Genomic DNA, 27,817 nt, shown 5'->3' on the forward strand with positions numbered 1-27,817 from the left:
AGTCAGCTTATTTGTCCCCGTATTTTGAGGCTCTTGAGTCGGCTTTAATTTTGGAGGATGTATGAGCTTAGATAATTGGTTCTCAATGTTTAATAATCTCCTTTCTAAGGGAAGAAAAAGCGAGTTAAGTAAGCCAGCTATTTTGTTTACCAACTCTGAGGTATCGACTAATTCTAGTTCTTTACTGGGGGATGGAAGAACAGGGGAACCTGAAGTGGTAATATCCGGTGTATAGTGTGGAGAATGGTGTACCAACACATGGCAGTCGGTATCGTCAGCTGTTTGCAAGGTTGGCCCTACCGTGTTTGGATTTTCAGTTAGCTCAACAATTTCCTTGACTAATGTATTTTCGCCCTTTTCCTTTCTTTTCTTGATTGCCCCTTCCCTCCTCCCTCTTGCTTGTCTTACTTCCTCTGGGGTGTAATCGGCTAAAATTTCGGGTGTTTTTTCTAAATCTGAGTCTGAGGTCGATAAGGAGAGTTGGGAGGCTGAGAGATCTATGACGTTTGGAAGGCTAAGTCTATTATTACCTTGTGGCAATTGCGCTAGATTGCCACCTGTCTCAGGAGTTCTTGCAGCGGCCAGTAGCCCCATGGATGATCGCCTTGCAATAGCAAGGTCGATTGATACTATATCCTCGATCAAACTGATGCTTTGGTCTATGAACGAGTTTGCCTTAGTGATAAAGTCGTCCATGGGCCCTAGCAGCTGCTCACCTACCCCCACTTTTTTTAGTTTACTACCCCTCGTTTTCATAATAAATTAGGTTCACGGGGTCTTTGTGGGGAATCAGTAACATAAATAATTTCGGTGGCAGTAAATAGAGTGAGTACATACAGTTATAGTCCGTATAAGCAGGGCTTAGTATAGTGGCCCGGTCCGGTCTCTCACGTTCTCGAACGGCCTCAAACGGCCCGCTCTTTGCCCGGTCTTCGCCCCGAGCTCTGTCCCGCGCGCGTCCCGCGTCGCGGGGGAGCTTGCACCAATAAAGTATGTGGGGTCAGAGGGCGTGGCCGCCGGGGGAAGAGGCACCAGCTGTGAGGAATGGAGGATGCTGGGCCTCGCCGTCCCCCGGTAGGCTCCGTGCACGCCAAAATCCTCTACCTGGGCGGTATCACACTGGGAGCGAGTTGGATATCCGCCGACTGCGGAACCGCTCACACCAGCTGACACAGCCTCAGGGAGCGAGCAGGGAACAAACGTCAGGAACAATCCTCCGTGGCAGGCAAGAGTCAATGAATGAGCGGCACCCGCGAAGCGGGTGTCGCGAAAGGTGATGAGGGTTCGAATCAGAAGGCGTGGCCGCCGAGGGAAGTGGCACCAGCTGTGAGGAATGGAGGATGCTGGGCCTCGCAGTCCCCCGGTAGGCTCCGTGCGCTGTGTGCACGCCAAAATCCTTTACCTGGGCGGTATCACACTGGGAGCGAGTTGGATATCCGCTGACTGCGGAACCGCTTACACCAGCTGACACAGCCTCAGGGAGCGAGCAGGGAACAAACGTCAGGAACAATCCTCCGTGGCAGGCAAGAGTCAATGAATGAGCGGCACCCGCGAAGCGGGTGTCGCGAAAGGTGATGAGGGTTCGAATCAGAAGGCGTGGCCGCCGGGGGAAGAGGCACCAGCTGTGAGGAATGGAGGATGCTGGGCCTCGCAGTCCCCCGGTAGGCTCCGTGCGCTGTGTGCACGCCAAAATCCTCTACCTGGGCGGTATCACACTGGGAGCGAGTTGGATATCCGCCGACTGCGGAACCGCTCACACCAGCTGACACAGCCTCAGGGAGCGAGCAGGGAACAAACGTCAGGAACAATCCTCCGTGGCAGGCAAGAGTCAATGAATGAGCGGCACCCGCGAAGCGGGTGTCGCGAAAGGTGATGAGGGTTCGAATCAGAAGGCGTGGCCGCCGGGGGAAGAGGCACCAGCTGTGAGGAATGGAGGATGCTGGGCATCGCAGTCCCCCGGTAGGCTCCGTGCGCTGTGTGCACGGCAAAATCCTCTACCTGGGCGGTATCACACTGGGAGCGAGTTGGATATCCGCCGACTGCGGAACCGCTCACACCAGCTGACACAGCCTCAGGGAGCGAGCAGGGAACAAACGTCAGGAACAATCCTCCGTGGCAGGCAAGAGTCAATGAATGAGCGGCACCCGCGAAGCGGGTGTCGCGAAAGGTGATGAGGGTTCGAATCAGAAGGCGTGACCGCCGGGGGAAGAGGCACCAGCTGTGAGGAATGATGGATGCTGGGCCTCGCAGTCCCCCGGTAGGCTCCGTGCGCTGTGTGCACGCCAAAATCCTCTACCTGGGCGGTATCACACTGGGAGCGAGTTGGATATCCGCCGACTGCGGAACCGCTCACACCAGCTGACACAGCCTCAGGGAGCGAGCAGGGAACAAACGTCAGGAACAATCCTCCGTGGCAGGCAAGAGTCAATGAATGAGCGGCCAATGTGAGTAGTCAATTCCTCACTACTGTTCATTCCAAATGGAGTTCTAGTATTTAGGTCAATTATATATCTTGATTCCAAGATCTGCAACTGTTTCTCCCTGTCCCCACCTCTGGCGTGTCTTATGATACAGTCAATCCCAAAAACTTTTAGAAGACTGTTATCACTGTTGTGTTCCACCCTGAAGTGGCAGTAATTTTGTGCTACCAATGTAGCGTAGCCCACAGGGACATTCTAATAGATATACTGTGAACTCAGTGCTACAGGTGATGAATTTGGGGATGTATATAGTTTTGCCCTTCTCAGTAGTATAACTTTTGCAGATTTTACTGTTGCTACATGCTTTGCATGATCCGCAGGGATAGAAACCTTCCAATTTCTTTTTAAGCCAATTCGAAGGTAATTTGTGTTCCTGGTAACTGTGCACCAAGGAATCCCTCAATGACTTTGGTCGTCTATATGTTACCTGTGGGGAAGCCCCTATGGAGTTGCCAATGATGGGATCGGTATTAGAAGGTTCCAATGTTTCCTAAGTAAGAGGCTTAAAAGTTGGGATCTTTTGTTATATGTGGTGATGAGTCTGGGTCTGTTATCCTCACTCTTATTTCTGGTCTTGTTTTTAAATAGAACATCCCTTTACTTAAGTCCTTCCAGTTTCTTGCTGGCCTGATTGAGAGTTTTCTCTGAATAACCTTGTTGTAGAAATCTACGTTTGATATAAACATTTGTTCCTTTTTGTAGGTCTCATCATTGCTGCAATTACGACGAGCTCGCAAGAGTTTGCCATAGGGTATGCTAAGCATGAGTGCTGTTGGGTAATGACTTGCAGCTTGCAACGTACTGTGCGAGCTGTCTTCTTTCTAAAGAGTGACATTTGTAGTTTGTTTCCCTCGATCTCAATTGCCACATCTAGGAATTCACAGAAAGTGCTGCTAATGGTATAAGTGAAACTGAGATTCAGGTAATTTGTTCCTGAGATATGAATGAATTCCCTGGCACTCTTCTCATCACCATCCCAAATAAGGAATAGGTTGTCTATGTACCTGATCCAAATTGGGATGTGCTCGGTGAATCTATTGTGTTGTTCAGTCCAAATCACCTGCTCCTCCCACCAGCGCAGGAAAAGATTAGCTAGACTGGGGGTGAAGCAAGTGCCCATAGCTGTGCCTCATTTCTGTGTGTGCACTGCTCCCTCGAACATAAAAATGTTCTGTTGTAGGCAAAAAAGCATGTTTCTATGCTCTAACAATGATAACGACCTGCCCTTCAAAAAATACATACACGCTGCCACTCCCTTTCTTTGTTCGATACATGTGTACAAGGAGCAAGCATCCAGTGATATCATAAGAGACGTACAATGTAGGGGTGTGAGAATGTTGTGGTACTCTTGAAAAACGTAATTAGCAATTACTGGAATATGTAGCGTGTGGGATTGCTGTACAATGAGAATGTGATAAACAGTGTGTGGACTAGTGATGGAATAAAGTGAAACTGTGATTTGTGATGTCTAACTTTGATTAAGGCCTGGAGCTGTGCAATTTAGGCTACATTTCACAATTATACAACCATATATATTGGTATTTGACATTATATTCACTGTGTGCCTTCATCATATCAACGTGTGTGCAGCATTTAAATGTATTAATGAAATATAATCATTCTAGAGACTAAAGGTGTCCATTACAATGGCGGGTGGACTCTGTAACTGTACACGGGACACAGGACCGACCGCCAGAGGTACGGCGGTCCTGCCATGGCAATCAGGATGCCACCGCCATGGTGGCGGTTACACATGTGCATGTATCACTGTGTATTTGAAGTGCATATTAAATATTTTGCTAAATTAGCCTGACTGTAGGAGTCATTTTGAAATGCATTTAGCTGTGCTAGGGTGTTCTTTCTTTCTTTTGCAGGACCATTCTCATGTTTTCAGTTAACTGGAGGAAGGAATATGGCTTCTATAAGAATGCCGATAGTGAGCCCTGAAGGGAAAACTTGACAGTAAACGTGGAGACTCAAAGGTGAAGGGCTATTGTTCATAATAAAAAAAAATGAAAAGGGAGGTCTCCTCACAATCCGATTAAGGGACGAGGAGCAAAACAAATGTGACAACTGACAGGTAGTCCCTAGTTGGCCTATAGATCAGGCAGAGAGGGAGGTTCCTCAGTTAGATTGACAAAGGGGTGGGGGGGAGGGGGCGGGAAGCCAATTGGCCAGCAGATGCCATAACCACATGAAAAATAAATCACAAATGGTGAGGGAAAGTTATAAAAACACAATTCAAACCACAAAGTATATGTACTTGTACAAATTTTTAATTCACAGTATACAAAAGTTAATATATAACACCAGTTTAAAAAACCTAAAAATGTACTTGTAAATGTACATGGGTACAAAGAAATAAGTTAAAAACACAAGAACACAAGTTGTCGACGCAGCGTTTCGGTTTCTATGATTTTGACCTTCATCAGGACAGGGTTTCTTTGGAAAGAGAAGACAGGATCCTCTCTATTCGGTTCTGTATACGTGTTGTTGTGGCACGTTACCTTGGATGATGTGGTAGTTCTTTACAGTTGGTCTTATTGGTGTATCCTTTAGTTCTGTTCACCAATAAGATGGTTCACATGCGAACTCTGTGGTAGCTACCTTCATCAATTGGATAGTCACTGTGGGGGCTTTAAATGAATTTGGTATTCCTGGTATACGTGTCAATATTCAACGATGCTCAGGTTGATCAGATGGATCTCTTTAGAGGTTACTGTCATCAATTAGTAATGCTCTGTCGGAGTCCAAAGGCGTCCTCTTATGCCTTTACGGGACAAAGTGGGAGAGTGCAGGTAGCCACCGATAATTCATTGATCACTGGTCATTTCCAAATATATATCATTTTAAATATATTTTTAAAAAATATATATAGTGGTCCAGGGACTGGTATCGCGTCGCAGGAAATAACTTGCTGCGGTGAAATGATATATCTCTGCGCTGGGTACGTAATATCACCAGGCTTGAGAATGCGCCTCGGCCTCCCTGCTACCTCACGTCTCTTGATTCGTGGACGGAGAGACGTGAGGTAGCAGGGAGGCCGAGGCGCATTCTCAAGCCTGGTGATATTGCGTACCCAGCGCAGAGATATATCATTTCACCGCAGCAAGTTATTTCCTGCGACGCGATACCAGTCCCTGGACCACTATATATATTTTTTAAAAATATATTTAAAATGATATATATTTGGAAATGACCAGTGATCAATGAATTATCGGTGGCTACCTGCACTCTCCCACTTTGTCCCGTAAAGGCATAAGAGGACGCCTTTGGACTCCGACAGAGCATTACTAATTGATGACAGTAACCTCTAAAGAGATCCATCTGATCAACCTGAGCATCGTTGAATATTGACACGTATACCAGGAATACCAAATTCATTTAAGGCCCCCACAGTGACTATCCAATTGATGAAGGTAGCTACCACAGAGTTCGCATGTGAACCATCTTATTGGTGAACAGAACTAAAGGATACACCAATAAGACCAACTGTAAAGAACTACCACATCATCCAAGGTAACGTGCCACAACAACACGTATACAGAACCGAATAGAGAGGATCCTGTCTTCTCTTTCCAAAGAAACCCTGTCCTGATGAAGGTCAAAATCATAGAAACCGAAACGCTGCGTCGACAACTTGTGTTCTTGTGTTTTTAAATTATTTCTTTGTACCCATGTACATTTACAAGTACATTTTTAGGTTTTTTAAACTGGTGTTATATATTAACTTTTGTATACTGTGAATTAAAAATTTGTACAAGTACATATACTTTGTGGTTTGAATTGTGTTTTTATAACTTTCCCTCACCATTTGTGATTTATTTTTCATGTGGTTATGGCATCTGCTGGCCAATTGGCTTCCCGCCCCCTCCCCCCCACCCCTTTGTCAATCTAACTGAGGAACCTCCCTCTCTGCCTGATCTATAGGCCAACTAGGGACTACCTGTCAGTTGTCTCATATTGTTCATAATATACTAGGAATGCAAAATGTACAAGGTTGAGAACTACAGTCCAAGTTCGATGCAATGGGAAACTGAAGGGATTTTGCAGATGCACTCGAGTAGTGATTTGATTTGTCCCTGGTGGTGTGAAAGGAGATAAGGGCATTTCTGAATCTCGTGTTACTTTAAATTGGTGTTGTCATAGTTTGTGCCACACAGATTCTTTCCAGAATTGGAGAGGGAAAGACCTCTCTGCTTTCCATTCCTGTAAAACTTCATGCTAAACACTCATTCCCCTTTTTGAAGACTTCTGCAGGAGTCTTTATCACGCTAACACCTTTCAAACTCCTCAATTAGAACCCCTTATTAGTTGATCCTATAGCTATCCTATGTTTAGGAGGGAGAAGGGAAGTTTTTTAATGGAACACCTATTCCTTATTCTCAGTTTCTGTTTTGCTGTGGCAGTTACTACTCAGTATCTCATCTTATCTCATTTAAACCTTTTGAGATATTTCATCGTATCAGCTGTATTATTGTATTCTTTTAACTTAATGCTAATTTCCTTGTATACTGGATGAATTCATATTTTTTAATAAATCCACTTTTAACCAAAGCTATTGATTCATGGTCCTCATTGTGGAGTCACATTGGCTTCACAAATTTGAAATATAGTGTTGTGCCTACTCTCTTTCAGTGCTTCATGTCAACCAACAAAGGTCAATAAATCCTAAGATGCGTGGTATTTAGTATAGGGATTTCGTCGCCTCTTGGTGGAATCGAACAAAGTGTGATGTACGAAAAGTATATCAAAGGTGCTCAAAGGTGTGGAGAACCACTAAACTCCACAATCACAAAGCCTAAGCTTTATACAAAATCTACTTCACTCCCAAGCACACGTCACGAGTTATAACTGGTTTCCCTGTTAAAATAAAGACACATTGATTTTCAAATAACAAAGTATAAACAATTTCTTTCGGTTCTTTCTTTTCAAGCTTTTATTCTCTTTGTTTCAGCCACAGCCAACACAAATGTCTTGTCGCTATCGGGGCGTGATCCCGCAACTTCATCAAGGCTATATCTTTCAAAGTGTTGGGATTTGAATTGTGGTGATATTTCCAACCAACATTGGGGTTCCAAATTGTGTCGCGTTTCTCCAGATTATATGTCAAGTTCCAAATCTCCTTTGCTATTAACGTTGGATTCTCCAAAATTGTAGAGTACGGCACCTCATAGACGTCCTGCCAGCTACCGAGTGCGATAGGAAGCTCAACCAACAAAGGTCTATACAAACATGGAGAAAAATCTCTTATGATTTTACTAAGAGATTGCAGTACACTTCCCTGCGTGCTCTTAGGCCGGACTAATATTTGTCCAGGAAACACTGCACCTGCTACACTGGCCACTCCTGGGCACCTGTGGCACAGTGGAAATGCTGCTGGAAAAGACTTTACCTGTGATAATTCTGCTGTTAAAATATTTTAGTAGGAATTCTGATGAGGTTGAAATTGTGCCAGCTAAAAATATGTGGCACACCAGAAAACAACCAGTGCTTCAATAAGCAAAACCACCTGGAAGGCAGCCATCAAAGTCACATGGACCACATAGACAATAAGGTGTCAAAGTACACTTTAATCATCCACCACATTTCAAGGGCCAAAACCAGGTCAATTGTCAACTGGTATAATGTTGAGTGTCTTCATGAGATTAAAGTTGCGTGTATATTTTATAACTTCTTCTGGCATTTGGTTGTGTTATATTCACAATTACATGTGAAAGTGTTTTAATTGAAATGAGACTATGCGTGTGAAGTGCAAGAGATGTGATGTTACTAAGGGGAGCCATTTAGATGTTTGATTTAACCTAAGTGTTTACCCACAGTTGTGACTGTCACCAGGGGAAGTGCTCACTTATCATTTGTTTGGCAACCTTGACCAGGTCTTCAAATACACTGCGTGTTGAATTAATGGTGATTGATGGTATCATTTGCCTGCTACCACCTCTTCAGGGTCACCAAAGACTCCAGTAAGGGTGGGGGAATACAGTTGGCACTGTGCCTGAACCAACCGCCTTCTCCTCTATCAGCGTAAACCGAAGTATGTAGGTAGAGATACTATTTGGACCTGTTCTCCACTAGCAAGGGCTGCATACATGTTCAAACCTGACATATGGGTGTGTCTGTACAGACACACCCAACACACATGGGTGGTTGGCATCTCAAGTGGACCCACTGGTCACATCCCTGACAGGAAAGGCCTTGCACTTAAATGACCATGCAGACACACCCTTCATATGCAGGTGGTTGGCAATCTACTTTGGTAAATGACAGCCTCAGTTACATGAACCTTTTCAGAGTCCTACCTGCCACCTTGTCATTTGACCTATCACTGGAAACTGTTTTGACCCTCCTCTTTATGCTAATTGTAGTTTAGTCTTTTATTTACCATTGGGACAGACGTGATTCTGGAATTCTCTTTCAAGTAGAAGTTGTAAAATAATTCTCCATCCTGATGATGACCCTAAGATTTGTACAAGAGAGTCAAAACGCCAACATTTCTGCTAGTGGCCATAAATAATTGCGGACTAGCTGTAATACCTGTTCTGGGTCTGATTAGGCCCCACATTATAGCCACTCACACTTCCGCTGGAGTCCTTAAGTTGTTCTATTTAAATTATGGTTTTGGCTCATTGTGTTTGTGTTGTTGCTTTACTTTTACTCCTAAATTGAGAAACATCCTAACTTTAAGACTTCCGGTATTAACAGAAGGCATTTAGGAGTCCTAAAGTTAGGAGTCCTAACTTTACTACTCCTAACTGAGAAAAATCCTAACTTTAAGACTTTCGGTTTTCACAGAAGGCACTTTGGAGTCCTAAAGTTAGGACTCCTAACTTCTGTGAATACCGAAATGAGTAAGTGCCTTCTGTGAATACCAACATGAGTAAGTGCCTTCGATGAATTCCAAAATGGTAGTAAGTTTAGGATTTTGTCATAAGTTAGTTCTGTGAATCGGGCCCTATGCTCTCAATTTGAAAGCAGGAAGCGTTGCTTTGGGAAGAGAGGGGGGTGGGTTGGCACAATTGGCTGGAGGCCAGGTATTTGTTTATATTTTGTTTTGGGCAGGAGCGGTAATTTTTAAGAGAGTGGAGGTGGGGGCAGGAGACAGGTTTTTATTTTCCAGTTTAGGGATAAAGGGTATATATGCTCAGGGTAGTGGTGGTCGGTGAAATGAGTCTAGGTTTCTTTTTTTACATCTGGAGGGTGGGCCATGTTATGCATGGCTCCCTTTTACGTCCCTGCCCCTATGTCTATATTTGAGGCAGAGGCAGATCATTTGGAGGTGGGGCAAGTATAACATAAAATTATAGAGGGCTACATGTGAATAAAGGAGATGTTGTTCACTGTAGAGTTCTGAGAGACACCACAGAGAACCCGAGCTTCGCATTAGTTGTATTTGTCATGTCACTCAGAACCCTTGGGTGAAATTCATCCCTGTTAGTCACAGTTACCCAGCTACACTTTTATGAGTTCTCCTTTGTGAGAACCTTAGCTGAAGTTATAAGCATTGAAAAGACTCACCTATAAATGGGCAACAGCACATGTCAATCACACACAGCAGGATTTCATCCATCTACGTTCACTAATTGCTTTGTCTGATGCTCAATAGTGGGGTGCATCTTTATGACCAGGAAGCAGAGCTTTGAACACAGAACTACACCCAAATTTTAGGTTCTTAACTATAGCTGGCAAGTGGTCTTTACATTAGCTAAACATAACTTTCTAGGAGGAACATATTGTGTTTCTAGCATTTGCATATACTCTACACCTTCATTACCAACTGCTTCTTGATTGGTAAATATTGGCACATAGACCTTTACATTTGATTCTGCCTTCCACCAATTTCCAGTTGACTACTTTCCAAATAGATTTGATAGAGTCTTGTCATGTCCGGGTGAGTGTGAGCTCTGCTAGTGGATGTCATACACATTGTAGTGCTTCAATTAAGTTTTTGGATAGGCCCTTGCCAACCACAGCACATAAGCCCAGCTTAGTCATAACTAGTGATCTGATTTGGTCCAATCTATTGGAAAAGGTCGCAGAGCCTTGAACAGCAAAGATAGTTAGAAATCGGTTCCTTTCACAATTTCATTCATCCGGGAGATGACTGAGAGATGGTTCTGAATCAAAAATAAATCCTAGGTTTTTCACATTTTGGGCCGGGCTTGGAGATACAGTTCTACCAGGTCTAGGGGCATGCAGATGGATTGTATTGTTTTTTAGTTCACCCAGTAGAACAACTTCTCTTTCGGTGTCACTGTGGCTTAGAAAATGTTTCCTTATTTAACTAAATGTATCAGCAGTTCTCAACCGGTAGTCTGGGTACTCTTGGGTTTCTGCAATGCCCATTCAGGGGGTCCGCGACTGCTTAAAATAAATAAATAATATTGACAGAATAATAAAATGTACATAATAAAAAAGCAAATTGGAGGCAAACAATTCTCAGATTGGTGCAGTGCAAGTGCATCAAACAGAGCATAGTATGGATGAGTGGCCTCATTAAATTGTTATTATTTTATTACATTTGTTTGTGAATTAAATAAAATATTTTATAATTTATTTATTTGTTTGTCGAATGCGTATTTCTCTATTTTGTGTATTGTTTTGTGGTTCAAATCATCGAAATTGCTTAGGCCGTAATCCCCAGATTCCAACAATGACCCAGTGACAGTCCCTTCTTTCCAGGTGCTTTCTTGTGTGTTGTATTAGTGATGCACATTTGAAAAACATCCTTTTTTACTTGCCAAACTCGACCCCTGGTCTTGGCTGTTTTTTTGTCAATCAAAATGTAAATTCATTCATGGAATGAAGACCATAAAAGGACAGACATCAGTGTACAATGGGGTCTAAAGTACAAAGCAATAGCAATCAAATGTAGAAATGGTCCTTGTAGAACCTCAATTTACCATGAAACTTATGTGGAATGAGAACTCCAGCCGCAACATCACTAGTGGTATTCGGAGAAAATGCTTCTGATATAACGGTTACGGAACATTGGGGAATAGACTCAGAAATGCACACTGCGGTGGAGAAGCCCATCAACCCTCCTCCAATCACAGCTATCTTCACGGTATCCATTGCTCTAAAAGAAGAAAATGGAAGGAAGTTAAAATTTGTTCTGTAATTATGAATTTACGCATTTGTAGGATAACCAATTCAACTTTCAGGTTGAGTCCAGTTGTCTGTGTCATTTGAGTGTACCAGATCCAAAGTGCACTTTAAGAAACTATAGGATTATAAAGAAATATTTTAATGTATGTAATAATCTTACCATTTCAATCAAAGTTCTGCATTTGATTTAATGAAAAATATTTTTTTTAACAATGACAATATTATACATATTTTTACCACAGAAGCTAGCGTTCCTTTTATACCGTTCACTCCAGTCAGCATCTGCAACAGTTTTATATTCAGCTGGGAATCTCGAATCCCAAATATAGACAAGTCAGAATAATATTACAACAATATCAAAGGACAAAATATTGAAAAGTAGGTGCGCGGAGAGAGGTAAGAATTTGCTATTCTTATCTTCATATCTACGTATCTTTCAAGATATATCTCTCTATAATGTATATATTTTCTTTGGGGGTAAAAACAAAGAATAAAGTGATGTTATAGGTAGGTGAACATCTCAGTGCCAACATTGATGTTTTGAATAAAAAAAAAAACACAGAAATTCACTAGTGATAGTTAACAGAGCTAACTGTAACTCGCATCCATGACATGCACTGCTTATGATCTCACACATTACATCACTCATGATGTTCTATGACATCACTGATGATGACATCTCAAATTACATCATTGATTATATCACTGATGTGGGTTCCCCAGGACACAGCAGCGAGCCGGCCTCAGGGTATAGGGTCTCCTGGGCCAATAAAGGCTCAGGAAGAGGGGGCCACGTGTACCCTCCTCCCTTCTTGTTAACTTAGCAGCTATGGGGTCCCAAGGACCTTTTGAAGATGGGCAGGGGCTTGCGGCCCCCTCCACCTTTCTATTGAATTTCATTCCTTAATTAAATCATCCCTGAATCCTGTAATTGGTGACAGGAACATTTTTCTGATGTTGTTGGCAGCCAATCATAGCGCTTGCTCCTGCAGGAGTCTGACCCATGCAGGAGCAAATTGACCCAAGGTGAAAAAAGCTCCCTGGACCAATCAGAATGCTCCACTTTTAAATTGGCACTCCCGCGAGAGTCTCTCGAGCCACTCCCGGACTCAAGCTTCCAATTTTTTTTGCACCTTCATTTCTCAAAAACTACTGAGCAGCAGTACATCAAATCAGAAGAATCAACATTTGCGTACCAAGATTGAGCTTCCTGCTAGATTTGCTGTAATTCAGTTTAGCAGTTTTTGCTGGAGCCCTGCCTAAAGAAGTCTTTGGAAAATGCATGGGGATTTTACGTTTTGAGACCCCACCTTTTTTTTCAGCCCCTGCTTGACAGATCATCCCGAAACTTTCCATACACAAACTGGGCATAAAAGAGCACTTTTTTTGGAAAGTTTTGTGGAGATTCTTCAAACGGTGATAAAGCTATTAGCATCACAACAAACTCATCTCCTATGGAAACGCTGGCCTAACTATAACTACCCAGAGGGTTCTGCCACTGGGAGGCTGTGGGCATGTGTGCATGTCTCACCAAGGTAAGTATATGTGGAGTGAGGCATAGAAAATGTATAAAAACTTAGCTCTCGATATTTTGACCTTCGATATTATTGTAATGACTTTGAGATTGTATCCTACTGATATTCGGTATTTGATATTTAGCTGCTGCAGATAATGACTAGAGTGGCATTGTCCATCTTTTTTCTTCCATTGCAATTGTTCTCTTCTCCAACTCAGAGAGGTTTGTAAACTTGAAATGTAACGTTTTATTCTACATACTTTTATTTGTTACATTTCTATTTTAAAAATGAACTGGACTTCTGGCTCTCCAGTTTGAATTTTACTTTAATTGGACTTGCTCTGTCTTTTTTTCCATTTTGTGATCATGACATTTAGTTGCTGTTTTACCTCCTATATGTATATACATTAATGCTATAACAAATCAAATCAATAAATACATTTAAAACTCTTGACGTCCATAGTTAAAATATAGTTCTTAGTATTCTTGTGTACAATATTGTCTTCAACAATTATACTCAGATATTGGTGTAATTTATCAAAATATTCTGTTATGGTTACTAAATAAGAAACAAATCCAATCTTCTGCGACCCATTCAACCATTGCAGATGCTGTGTACATTACAGATCAAGGTGTTCTGTTTACATTGTCAAATAAATAAAATACAAAAACAACAAAACTTCATAGGCTCAGGATAGCAGGAGCACACTACAAAGACCAGAAACCCTTTGTCAACTATTAAAAGTCAGAAAGGTACTCACATAGGTTTATGCTTGCAGTTGAAGTACATCTCTGACTTTTATTAAATTCAGAACGAGTTCCAGGAGTAAACACGAGAGTTAGTGGCAGGTGCAGGATCCCAAAGGTTCTCATGGGTCTAAGAATTTAGGCATACAGAAGTTTATAGGTGAACATAGCAACATGTGGAAATGAAACATAAAAGTGCATTTGTGTTTTTAAACTTATTTTTATTTCCCCACTGGAGCAATACTTTTTTCCAATCAGAGAAACCTCTAGACCTATACCCTACGAACTGTGAGTGTTTTTATTTCTAATTCTCACTCACTAAACACATTTGCTCCTATCATACACAGGAAGCATCTACAAGTATATTAAGAGTGCAAAATTGTCTGCTAAAACAGGGTAATGCCACAAACATGAGGTGTGTGCATGTTTGACACCTTGTACAGGCAGAATCATCATAGAAACCGTCAAACAAACTTCCAATAGAAGATTTGATCACTTAGAAATAATTTTTTTCCTGGTCAAATTTTATGTGAAAAGACAGCATTTGAGGGCGCAATCACAAAATCAGTTGTCAGCATGAAAGCGAAACTACTTCAGATATGTAACGCCTCAAACATTGTATGGCCATCCTCCAGCCCTGAAGTCCAGGGCCTACTTGAACCTCAACCCAACCACAACATAATTCCAGTTTTTTTAACTTTGAAACTCAACTTTCACTGAATGCCAAGTCTGTTGAATTCTCCCTGGACACCAAACTCATGCTCAAAGAACAAATTGCTGAAGAAACAAAGACAACCTAGTACCAGCTCCCTCTTCTAAGGAAAGAGAAAACATTTCTTCCACAAAGAGATTTCAGAACTGCTGCTCAAGCCCTCATACTCACACTTGAATGGAGATAACTCCCACCCCATGGCCTCCAACAGTCAAGACTGGCACCCCTTAAAGGCATTCTACATGCTGCAACATGTCTCATCTACAGCCTGGAGAAATATAACCACATCATCCCAATCCTAATGTAACTTCATTGGCTACCCTTGTAGGCATACACCACCTTCAAAACCAGTGGAATAATTTACAACACCCTTACAACCAGCACCCTTACTTATCTAGCAGAGAAGCTCACCATCTGTGGTGGTTCTTGCCACACCCACAGACATGATACCATCGGACTGCAGTCTAAGAAGTCTAAACATGCTCTGCTGCACTGAAAATGCTATTGTTGTCCTCCCTTCCATGTTTGTGTATTTCCATAAATGGCTAGAAAGTGTCTCCCTCTTCATTGGTGCAGATGGTATGCTAGAGTTGTGGCAATACAATGCATAATGCTTGAAGCTTGCTAGGGTTGCAATGTAAGAAAATACCTATTGCTCTAGTACCACTCCAGCTTACAGGCACTGCCGGCTCATACTAAAGTATTCCATGAATATTATAAAGAAGTTGAGTTCTCTCTGCTGACTGAGGGAGCTACTGGGAATCGGCAGGAGTTGGGTCCCAGTTGTGTCATGTAGAGTGACATTTTTATGGGGACAGATGATTCTGCATTTGTCCTTTGATTGATTAGCTAAGCATATGCTCTAAGTTGTCTGTGCAGTCCTTGGACTCATGCTTACCTATCTCACTGGATTGGTTGGTTGAGCGCCTCACTCTTACCCCTTTACCAGGGGTGTGTGCCCAGCTCTTTAACTGGATAAGCCAGCTCAGATTACATTGCTCTTCGCTGCATATGTGGTTACTTGGTCTGGGTGGAGTGGAGGGTGTTTATCATTCAACACACCTTACATCAGCGACTGCCCTAGCACTGCATTACGAGTGACCAGGTGTGGCTCAAGCGAGTGCTGGCAGTGCTGCTACTCTTCTGCCTCATGTTTTCTCAGGGGTCGTGACTGCTTTCTCTGTTCTCATCCATGGCAGTGCAAGTAATGCCATGGCATCTAAAACAATGCCATTGTTCATGAGAGGTTTTTTTGACAAAAGAGGGCAACCCATTATTCCCTTGAGGGTTTGGGTAAATATAGTATATTAGGGTAAAAATGCCAGCAAGGGATTTATTCAAACACAAGTATTTATACTCAAATTTGTAAATCATTCACTATGTCAAAATTGTACATAACAACTCAATTGGAAGGTATTTTGAAGTAAACTCAAACTGAAAAGAATTTCAATAGCAGGTGTATATATTCATATTTTTTATACTGAAATAAATAAATCTTCACATACACAATAACAGGGGTTCCCCAAAAATAATTCTCATGACACAATTGACAATGGTTGTGCTAGATTGCACACAAATTTGAGAACCATTTGACAATGTATCGGATATCCACTTCCTATATAAATACATTTGGCCTGTCAAACAAAAGATAATAGGCTCTAAATAACATGTTTTAACAATGACTAGGAAAGAAGCTGGATAGTACATTAACGTTTTGGTCTCTGTTATTGCATATCAGTGAGAGCATCTCCAGGACTGTGGATATTTCAAGATGATAAAGGATCCTTCCTATGAATTATTCATGAAATAAACATAACTAACATAATCGTAATTTAGATTGTGTTTTTTTCTCTGTCTTTTAAATTATTTCATAAAAGATGTCCGTCTGGGGAACAATTACAAGTATTACGAAGTAGAGCTTCAGTATATCAAAGAGACACAATAGCATTTTAACATGTTTAATTATATATATGATTATTAGGGTAAGGCGTCACCTGGACTTTGCATTATTATACAAGATTATTTTCTGTGTGGGGCTCAATATTCAATTTATCTCATTAATATGCTAAAGTGTTATAAATGCGAGTCAATAATAGAGAGAGTGGCCACATGCTATCTTGCAACCACCTTTTTAAAAGTACAGTTTAAGAGGAAGAGAGACTAAGTAATCTTGTCGTTTTCAGTGGAATATCGTGCTGAAGCATTCAACGTTTCAAGTCACCTAATCGGTTAAAGTAACACGCACTGATGGTGTTTAAAAGGAAATAGAAAACTTCCATTTTACCATTTTACAAGGAGGCTATGATTAAGATCACATGGGGCGAGGATATTGTTGTTTACATTGTACTGTGAGCTTGAAAAGATTTCTCTTATAAGATGTAAAAGGAAAAAATAATAAAATGAATTTGTTAGGTACACCAATTTGTGTAATAAAAAATGATGGTGCTGATACTTAGCCCTTGAATCATATTATGTTATTCTGATGGTGTGTGTTAGTGAGTCAAGTCAATGATACTTTTATTTGATTCCGTTACAAATCGTGTGTGTTAGTGATTTCATGCCTTATTTTTCAACTCAAACAATGCAGTTAAAAATTATTAATATTTTTACTAACTTCCATTAAGAAACACAGAAATGGATAACACTTAGTCTACACATGGCCATTTCAACAGCTTTTAGATACAGAAATGAATGTATACCATGTCAAACATCCGGTATGCATTGATTCAGGTATTAACATTCGATAAGTATCAACCATTCTTCAGACAAAAAAAGTCCTACAGACAGGGCCCACCTTTATCAGAAACCTCATAGTCTCAATGTATATTAAATATATTGCAACATTAAATTCATTCATTCATTTTGATTAACACGTGTGGATGCGCCATAGATGTTTTAACTGTGTGAATACCCAATATTTTTGTCAGAGAGAAATTGCTGTATTCAAAATAAACATAAAATACAAAATGAATATCAAATACAGTAATGTGTACAGGTCATAATTTCCAGATCAAGGAATATGCCATCTCCTTATTCGGAAGTCATAGTACTGACGATGTTTGCCACTCGACAGACACGTTAAGGCCCTTCCTGACACTGTCCATTTTTCAGATTCATCTATTCTCTTTGATTGTCAAAGCCCAATCTGTTTTCGGGGACCAAACTATCGGTTTCACAACCTGAATTACCCACCATATGATGTCTTTTTCAATGTGTTTGAGTTGTATACTGCTTATTTCACTGCAGGTGTATGCTCCTTATATAACTTTTGAATTATATTAGCTATGTTTATTTCTTAAATAATTCATAGGAGGGGTCCTTTATGATCTTGAAATATCCACCATCCTAAAGATGGTCTAACTGATATGCAACGATAGAGACCGAAACGTCAACACACTATCCAACTTCCTTCCTATTCATTGTTAAAACATGCTATTCAGAGCTTAGTATCTTTTGTTTGACAGGCCAAATTTATATATATAGGAAGTGGATATCCAATACATTGTCATATGGTTCTCAAATTTGTATGCAATCTATCAACAACCATTGTCACATGTTATGAGGATTATTTTTGGGAACCCCTGTTATTGTGTATAAGAAGATGTATGTCTTTCAATATAAAAGTTATGAATATTTTCATCTGCTTTTGAAATTCTTTTTAGTTTGAGCTTACTTCAAAATAACTTCAACTGAGTTATGTCACATTTCTACATACTGAATGATTTACAAATTTGTATAGAAATACTTGTATTTGAATAAATCCCTTGCTGGCATTCTTACGTACTATATTGTTCATGAGAGTGCGGTGACATCAACACAACAGTGAGGCAATGTAAGGCATGATTGAGCATGCAGTCACAATTAGTGATGGGTAAAATACCATCTTTAACCATTCAGAAAAAGCAGATGTGAACTGCAGTCAGTTTCTCCATTTCCACATCTGCTGATTAGAAAAAGGGTGGACGGCTGGTGAAATGCAGTGCAAAACAAGAATACCTCGTTCTGGCCACTCAAAAAGTTAAGGAATGATACATTTTTGAGCCACTGCTAGCCTTGCATTCCACTATTCAGCTTAATAGTAGGCACATTAAGTTGATTACAATGGCCACCACCAAGATTGTTCTTCAAGGGAACTTCCCTCCAGGTAAGCTTGAGTGTGGCACCTGCCTGCCAGGAGGAGCTGCAGGCAAGCGCTGCAAGCAGACTCCCTTGCTGGAGAAGTTGCTTTGAAGTGCAGTGTAGCAATGTATTTACCTGAACGCAGACCCTCACAATACCTCAAAATCAACTGTGCTTTTTCTTTTCTTCCCACTCTTGAAGCAGTGGATCAGGAACAATTCCACTCTGCGGGCAGAAAAATAAGAGTGAAAGTTCTGCGTTTTGCTTTCCACAAGAAAGTTTCAGCAACCACTAATCAGTGGAGGCAATGATTGTATTCAGCGATCTGACATCTCCATCACTAAACTACACCCTGACACCCTTGACTCATGTGAATACCTTGGACTTTCTTTAAGATATACATAAAACCAACTTTGGAAATTGCACATGTTTTTCCACCCCCAGGTAAATAGGACATCTTCATAGAACTACTAATGGAAATTATTACAGCAAATACTGCCCCTTACTCCAATGATACATTCCTTGGGGACTTCAATCTTCATTAGGTCGAGCCTAATGATAATCAGGTCAATGCCATTAAAGATTTCCTAGCAGACCAATCCTTTCTTCAAGCCTGTACTCTACCAACTCACACTAAAGGCTCTGTGCTAGACCGGATCAACTCCAAAGAAAAAGCTGTTAAAATAATCTCGATCATTCTCTGCGATTGGTGAGAGCACCGTGTAATTACCTTGCAATTACCCGCCGTAAAAAAGAAATTAGCTAACCAATCAGTAAACGAAAACAATGGGTATAAGACTCGAAAGGCCTTACCATTGAGAAACTAGCGGCACATTGCGAGAGAGAACTTCAACCACCTAATAATATGGAAAACATTAGCAAACTCACTGAACACTATAACTCAACGATGGCAAATATAATTGATTCAATAGCACCCTGAAAACTGAAAAGAATACTGGATAAAGATAAAACTCCTTGGTTTAATAGATCTCTAAATGAAGAAAGACGAAATCTCAGGCTAACCGAATAGATATGGAGACGGCATCCATCATCCCCCTAACTAAAACTGCTAAGAAAGACTAGAAACACCTACAACAAAAGTATTCTAAAATCAAAAAGACTTATTTAGAATGGAACTTGAAAACGCCAAAAATAGACCACGTAAACTCTTCAAAATGTTAAAACTACAATCTAGCAAAATGGCCAAATCCTCACAAATAGCATCAAAATCTCAAATAAGCTGTGAGGAATTCTCATCCTTCTTTACAGCAAAAGCCAACTCCTTGGGGAACGCTCTTAAGATTTCCTCTAATAACCCTCCTAACCTAAAGGGTACACTAGCTGATAATCCAATTTAATCCACGCATTCAATGCTAAGCAATTAGGCTCAATGGTCAACCTTCAAACTATATGACCTCAAAGATATTGCCAAAACTTTATTGACTACAAAACCGAACAACCACTACAATGATCCTCCCTCCTCAAAATGTGTCGACAATCAACCATATTGGCATCCCCAGTTGTACTAAGATTATTAATGCTTCGCTGTCCCAAGGATCCTTAGCAGACTGTGTAAAAACCGGTGAAGTGATCCCCATCATAAAAAAAACAACAGGCAACCCCTCTGACCCGAATCATTTTTGTCCAGTGACCAACATTCCTATTCTAGCCAAAGCACTGGAAAAATGTGTGCAACAACTGAGCCAACACATTACTGAATTTATTCTATTAGTTGACTGCCAATTTGGGTTCAAACCAGGTCACAGTATGGAAAGAGCAATTCCCCATATAGTGGATAACACTCTACTTGCACTTGAACATAATGAAACTTGTCTTCTAGTCCTTCTTGACCTATCATCCGCTTTTGACACCGTAAACCATGTTAAACTGCTTGACCGACTTAAAAATAGGATGGAAGTATCGGGAACACATCATAGAATAGTTTAAATCCTTCTTAGAGTATAGATTCCAAAGATTGGAGAACCACAAGGCTCAACACTATCTCCCTCAGTATTGACTCTTTAAGTTGAACCACTGACTGAAATATTACAGCATGAAAGAATCTCATTCCACATGTATGCAGATGGCACATAGATTTATATCAAGATTTCAGCACTGGAGGAGATCAAGACAATAAACCAGGCATTGATCTTGGCCGTTCAATGGTTAACAAGCAAACATCTCAAACTAAACACACAGAAACAGAATTCCTATTGATATCCCCCCGAAAAGCTCCTCAGCAATAAAGAAATGGACCAAGATGATCACTGCACTAATTTGTACCCTGATCCTAGTGGGCTCAATCCAGTCACTAGGAATTACGCTAGAGAAGAACCTAAACATGCCAACCCACATCAACTCAATGGCAAAAAAATGACCGCTTTCACCTGAACCATCTTAGAAAACTGAAACATTTCATCGAAACATCAGATCTTAAAATGTCACTCCAGGCATAAGTCATCTAGAGGATTGAATACGGATGTACAACTTTATTCAGACTACCTAAGATTTCAACAGCCCCTCTAAAAGCTTGTCTCAATAAGGCTGCAAGACTCATAACAGGCTCTAGAAAATTCAATCACATTTTTCCACACCTGAAGGTTCTATACTGGCTGCATTACAAAGCAAAAATCCAACTCAAGCTGGCATGTATCACACACAAAGCAATACACTACAAAACACCAATGTAACTAGCCCAGAGCATTAGAATATCTGGAGGAAGCAGATATTCTCTGAATGCCAGAGATCTTCTACTGAAACCCCTGATCTTCCATAAGAAGAGAACATATGATAGAGCGTTCTCTGGAGCTGCACCTAGAATCTGGAATTTGCTTCCCCCAAACAATAGAAGAATCCAGACCACTACAGTATTCAAGAAGGAAACTAAGATCTTTCAGATGAGCAAATTCCTTCCATAACCAACAACAGGCCTAACACATCAATGGGCTAATTAGAGACTGTCCCGATAATCTCTCGATTTATTTAATCTGCCCGCGCCAGAAGATTACATAAATGCAGCATAAGAGACTATTCCAATTTATAGGATAGAAACTATCTGAATAAACAGCCTCAATCATTTTCCTTGATATAGCTCTATAATTTATAAACAGACTAATTGCTTCTTACAGTCCACTGTACTAATTGTCATATGTATGTACTCTTTTAGGACATGTATTATTTTAAGTTACACATGCTCTCATTCAAAGGTTCATAGTTATGCTCATTAATTTTTTTACAGAACTTATCTAACTAACTGTCGCAAGGATAATGCTATAGATTTGTGAAGTGCTCTGATACCCAATTGGGTCATGTTCCCGATATATAAAACACTGAATAGAAATAAAAAAGAATAAAACAACATACTTGTGCTACAATTGTCTTCAACTGGCAAGACCCACTTGTAAAGTAGTTTGGGCATGTAAAGCGAGCAATATATATGGGACAGCTTGAAGCCCTATCACCAAAACCTAATGGAAAACGTAATAAGACAATGCAAACTTCCATAAAGTGCCAAGGACTTGAACAACAGCCCATTGCCAAGCCTTGAAGACTGCATGAGAACCAGTAGCTGAAGGGGTCTGGCCAAAGCCCACTGTCTGTAATACTACTTTTATGTAAAGTATTGTCATCTTTATGTCTTCTTGACTGAAGCGAGATGTAGGAAACAAAATAATTGCCATTACAGACACAGGTGCAACAATGTTCATTTATCTTTTACTTTCTGGCAGTGGTAATTTTTGTTTTTGCCAATATTAGTTAACTACAATCCCAGAATGCAAGAAAAACTAGACTGAGTGGCTCATGTGTGACAGGTCTACTCACAATATCCATTATCTCTTCCTGGAAAAGTCAAAACATTCTGACATGGAGCAAACAGCACATATTTTTTAAACAGTGTGCTTTTTTGTCTTTCTTACATCTGGTTTGCATTATAGGAATGTGGCATGTACCACTGTGGTCCATCTATGTTGATGGGTTCTGCCATTGTAGTCCTGCATCTGTGGTTGGTGCAAACATCTAGACATAGTTTTACATCTATTATCTGTCCCAGTTACTTTGTTTTACAAAATTGCTCCTTATACTGCATGGTAAACAGGTACTCTTTCTTAAAGAACAGGTCTATCTCAGGCAGCGAGGGTGCAAGCTACATTTCCTTGTAGAATAGTTCTAGCAGTTCCCCTATAAATCTTACTGCTGCCGTTAACTGGTAGGCCAACTACTGCCACTGCCTGGAAACCATGCTCCTAAGATGTCTTAAAAGTCCTGCTACTGTTGAAATTCTGCTGTGGTTCCTTAGCATGATTAGTTGCTGCTCTTAACATTGGTGTTGATCTGTGGTTCAATAGATATTTTCTTGATGAAGATAAATGCCAGGGTCTTCAGTAATAAGAGCGGAGTTTGTCCATAATTGTTGGTTAATGAAATGATAGTGTGGTATTTATTTTTGGCACATAACTGAAAATGTGTATTTCAGCCTGCCACACCAGCACCAGCATTTGCCTTTCTTCCTCCTTCCGAGGGGACTACAGGGACCCGCCTCCATTCGCGGCTTCCTGCCGCCACCACATTCATGGCAGGAGGCGCTTGATAAGCACAGCAGGGCTCCAGGGCAGGGCCACCCCCCTTATATTTGGACTCCTGGACCGTGTCAGCAATCTATATTTGCTCACTGAGGTACTGTGCGAACTATCTGTGTTATATGCGATACATGTGGAGGTCCTGTGTAGAATCAAGATACCAAATTAAGCACTGCATTTTTAAGTATGGGCCTTTGACTTTTTAATATATTAGTGTATTTTAGAGTGAAGTTTTACTAACTGACAGCACCTTAGGCATTAGATACTCTGTGGGTCATTGTTAGTCTTTAACCGAAACACTTTCTTTAGGCTAAATCATGGGCAAAAAGAACACTATGGAGGGAGTAGGAGGAGGAAATGGTTCCTATGGTGGGGCTGGCAAGGGAAAAAGGCAAGGAAATCACACAAACATGCAGGTAGTAACTGTGTTTTGGATAGAATATATACCCTCATTAGTGAATGTGAAGGCGTTTTAGAAGCCGAAACAATATTGCCTCACTTCAATGGCCAATCCCCTCCCAAAGTTGCCAGTCCACCCAGCCCAACCACCATCCCAGCAATGTTCCATAAGCCTCCTCGAAAGGAGGCCTCTATATCTAGTAAAGTTACATCACTAGAGCCATTGGTAGCACAGGAGAAGGACCTCCATGCTATAATCTCCTCCACTTGCATTGTTGAGCGACAGTCCGGTCCTCCTATCCCTTGTGCAAACAGGTTTTCACCATTGGCGGATTTGCCCAATAGCAATAGAGAAGATACCCCCCCAGTCACCCAGTACGTTCGCCACAGGGCCTAAAGAAGAGCCTAGCCCAGTATCACAGGACGCATTCCAGCTTGTTACGTTGCACAGGTCCGAGATAGAAACCATGAGGCAGATGATAGAAGTACTCAATGCTCTGGTTAAATCCATATTTCAGAAGGAACCTTCTAGCCAACAGTGTGCAAATTCTTTGTCAGAACGTTGTCTACAACCTCACAGGGCACACAAGCCGACTATATAGAACAGGGACATAACAGGTTGTGGGCCCCTTTCGCCCCCCCTCTAACGCACCAAACCATAAGCACACCCTATCAAACCTTTTTATATATTTTTTTTATTGGTATTTTGCAAATAATAACAATGACAACAAAAAAGAAGGACAACATCCACATCCATGTCGCCCCATTAGGACACGGTACAGAGTTCACAGAAGTTTCCACAGCAACCGTCACACCGTAGAAACAATTTCTATATATGCAATAAAGCTTAACAGTGTGATAATAATCCAGTAAAAGCCCAGGCAGATGTGGATCACAGGAAACAAAAAGAAAATATCAAATAAAAAGAAAAACCCTGTGTTGACAAGACCACAAATGAAAACATAATAAAAGAAATTAAACATAAAGAAAAACAAATTCGATCACAGTTCAGATGCGTTTCCAAAGATCAATCACTATGCGCTCAACTAACAATGTGCTCCTACATCCTACGTTCCGTTCCCATTGTCAGGCCCTCCCGCCTCGAACATGATACACTGCAGCTCCCTCCCTACTCCTATTCAATCAGACCCCTGCTCAGAGTGTGTTAGCAGATACAATCGCAGTGGCTCCCAGATATCCCTCGGTCTAGACGACAGGAGCATCTCCTCCGCGTACACGTTGAGGCTATCTCGACAATATACCAAATCGCTAGCCAGGCCTTTAGGTTGGGTCGCTTGCCCCTTCCCCACGTGATCGCTACCCTCCTGGCAGCCATGAGCAACGCCAATCGCACAAATTTGCCAGTCGTCCCCTTAATATGTGGCACGCAACAGAGAAGACACACCAGCGGCGTACACGGAAGATCCGCCTCAACCATCTCACGCAGTCCACACACCACCTCATCCCAAAAAGCAGCTACCGACCGGCAGCTCCACGCCAAATGCAGAAAGTCTGCATCATCCTGTCCGCACCTGTCACACCTCGCAGTCTCACGCAAGCATATGCATGCAGTCGCGCCGGAGTGTAGTATACTTGATGTATATACTTGAAGTGAATGATCTTAAGGTTACCATTCATGCAGAGTGACCCAGTCAAGCCACATATATGCTTCCAATTATCCTCAGATATGTCAACATTCAGGCAAGTATTCCACTTGGCCAAGCTTTTGTCCACACCCAACACTATTTCGTCTTTGATAAATGTATATATCTTAGGAATTAGTTTCTTATTATTAGGTGCAGTTAGAACAGATTGCAAAGATGTTAGCGCCGGAGGCTCATCCGGGAAAGTGGTATAATGCTCCCGGGCTGCACCCCGCAATCGATGCATCGCAAAGCGGAATAGAAGTGACTAGTTCTCGATGTGACTTAAGTCTTCCTGCTCGATAAACGTGCCGTTTGGGTATACATCCGGCATGCGAGTAATGCCTACCTCCTTCAACAACCTCAGAGACGGGACCTCACGTGTGACCAACAAATGCGCATGATATTCGAGGCACAGATCCGGTGCGTACAATGGTAGTTTTTGTGCCAATTTCCCTATGCAATGCCATGCCGATATCGTAGCGTCGATCGCATTTATTTCCGATTTCGGGGTACTGCGCGAACTATGTGTTACTACACTATGCAATGGAACCGGGGCAGCATCCCCCTCCTCCACCGCGACATGCGGCGTGTAGGCATGCGGTCTATACCAGTAATATATATATTGAGCTTGGGCACTTAAGTAGTATGCATAGAAGTCTGGGGCTGCGAATCCACCACTCTCATACCCCCTGGTAAGAACCGACCACTGCACTCTCGCTGTCTTACCTCCCCACACCAACCGAAGCAGATGACCGCGAAGCGTCTTGAAAAATGATAGATTCAGCACTATGGGCACATTCACGAACAAGTAAAGAAAACGAGGCAGCACCACCATTTTAATAAGAGCAATGCGATCCGCAAGCGAAAGCGGTAGCTGCAGCCAGGTCTCGACCATAGTTTCCAGATTAGAACTAGCTCGACCGTAATTCTCTCGTATTACAACCGCCGGGTCGCGGTGCACCCATACTCCCAGGTACTTAATGGGATCTGCCGACCATACCAGTGGGAACTTGAGTTCAGATCGCGCCGTCCTTTCCGTCAGTGGGATTACGAGCGACTTCTCCCAGTTTATCTGTAATCCAGAAATGCGTCCGAACCGCACATATTCCTGTAGTAGCTGCACCAACTACCGAGACGGTTCCCGTACAAACAATACCATGTCGTCGGCGTACATTGAGATAGAAACCGGCCGATTATTAAAGTTCAACGCAGTTTCCCTGTGTCGTTGCCGAATCACGCAAGCCAGTGGTTCCAAAATAATCGCGAACAGCATGGGCGAGAGGGGACATCCCGGCCGGGTTCCCCTTTTAATACATAACGAGTCCGAAGTCCATCATCCAACCCTCACTCTCGCCGATGGCGCCGTGTACAGCACCGTTATCCACTGAAGGAATAAAAGGGGAAACCCCATGCGACGTAGTACTCTGTGCATGTACTGCCATTCCACGGAGTCGAACGCTTTGGCAGCATCTAATAGCACCGCCGCAGCCTCCAAACTCGGCTCCAGCACATGAAACATGGAAAAGAGTGTACGCAGGTTATGTGAGGTAGACAGCTCAGGTTTGAAACCTGACTGATCCGGCAGAATCAGTCCGTGCATCAAAGGTTGCAGCTTAGTGGCTATGATTTTGGCCAAGATCTTGGCATCGATATTAATCAAAGACAACGGGCGATAGGAGTCGCAGCGCTCCGGGGGCTTATCTTTTTTCAACAATGTGACTATGAGTGCCTCTCTCAGTGATGGGGGAGTATCCCAGTTTTGTGTGCTTCCGCATACACTGCCAGTAGATGCGGTGCGAGGAGATCAGCATATTTCTTGTAGAACTCAACCGGCAGCCCATCCGGGCCCGGTGCTTTACCATTAGCCAACGCCGCTATGGCCAATTTAATGTCTTGTTCATCTATTGGGAGACATAAATACTGACGCTGCGCATCTGTCAGCCAAGCACACGCAATGTCATCCAAGTACTCATCAAAGTCCTCGGTAGTCAATGTATTTTGTGTGTTATACAAATCAGCACAAAATTTACGAAATTGGTCCGTTATAGCTTCTGGAGTGTAATGCTCAGGTCCCGCTTCATCCACTATCCTGTCCACCCGCTGCTGCTCTAATCTCGTTTTATTTTGAACGCTAGCGTCCGTCCCGGCCTGCCTGCCTCACCATATCTTCGGGCCCCATATCTGCGATAAATATATTTAATTTCTGCCTCCGCCTGTGCATCTTATTCTACCATCAATTCCCGAAGTTTAGCCATTTTGGACAGCGCAGGCCGGGCGGCATAATCAAGCTCCAGATCCCGCATATCGGATTCAAGTCGCTGTAGTTGCGCTCTTATATCCCGAAGTATGCCTGCTGCCGAACCGATACATTTCCCTCTGACGGTGACATGTCCCTCTGATGGTGACCATGAAGGCCTCCCACAGCGTCGCAACCCGATCAACCGTGCCCTCATTCAACAGGAAATATTGCACTATAGCATCGTGTATGGTTTTGTCATAGATAGGATCCAGAA

General features: G+C 42.0%; 1 protein-coding gene across 7 annotated transcripts in view; it reads right to left on the reverse strand.

The window, feature by feature from the left end:
- LOC144763482 (D-aspartate oxidase-like) overlaps positions 1-27,817 on the reverse strand; it is a 247,442-nt gene that overhangs the window by 52,699 nt on the left and 166,926 nt on the right. For 3 of the 7 annotated variants that reach the window (XM_078649117.1, XM_078649118.1, XM_078649115.1), the window contains exon 2: positions 11,384-11,559. In XM_078649117.1, the coding sequence (XP_078505243.1) occupies positions 11,384-11,555 (172 nt within the window). In that variant the 5' untranslated portion in view covers positions 11,556-11,559. Of the gene's footprint in view, positions 1-11,383; positions 11,560-13,865; positions 13,982-18,840; positions 18,908-27,817 lie in introns of all 7 variants that reach the window. The other 4 variants (XM_078649114.1, XM_078649113.1, XM_078649112.1 and 1 more) reach the window with 3 other exon arrangements.

Source organism: Lissotriton helveticus, chromosome 6 (assembly GCF_964261635.1).
Source record: "Lissotriton helveticus chromosome 6, aLisHel1.1, whole genome shotgun sequence".
NCBI classification, from domain to species: Eukaryota; Metazoa; Chordata; class Amphibia; order Caudata; family Salamandridae; genus Lissotriton; species Lissotriton helveticus.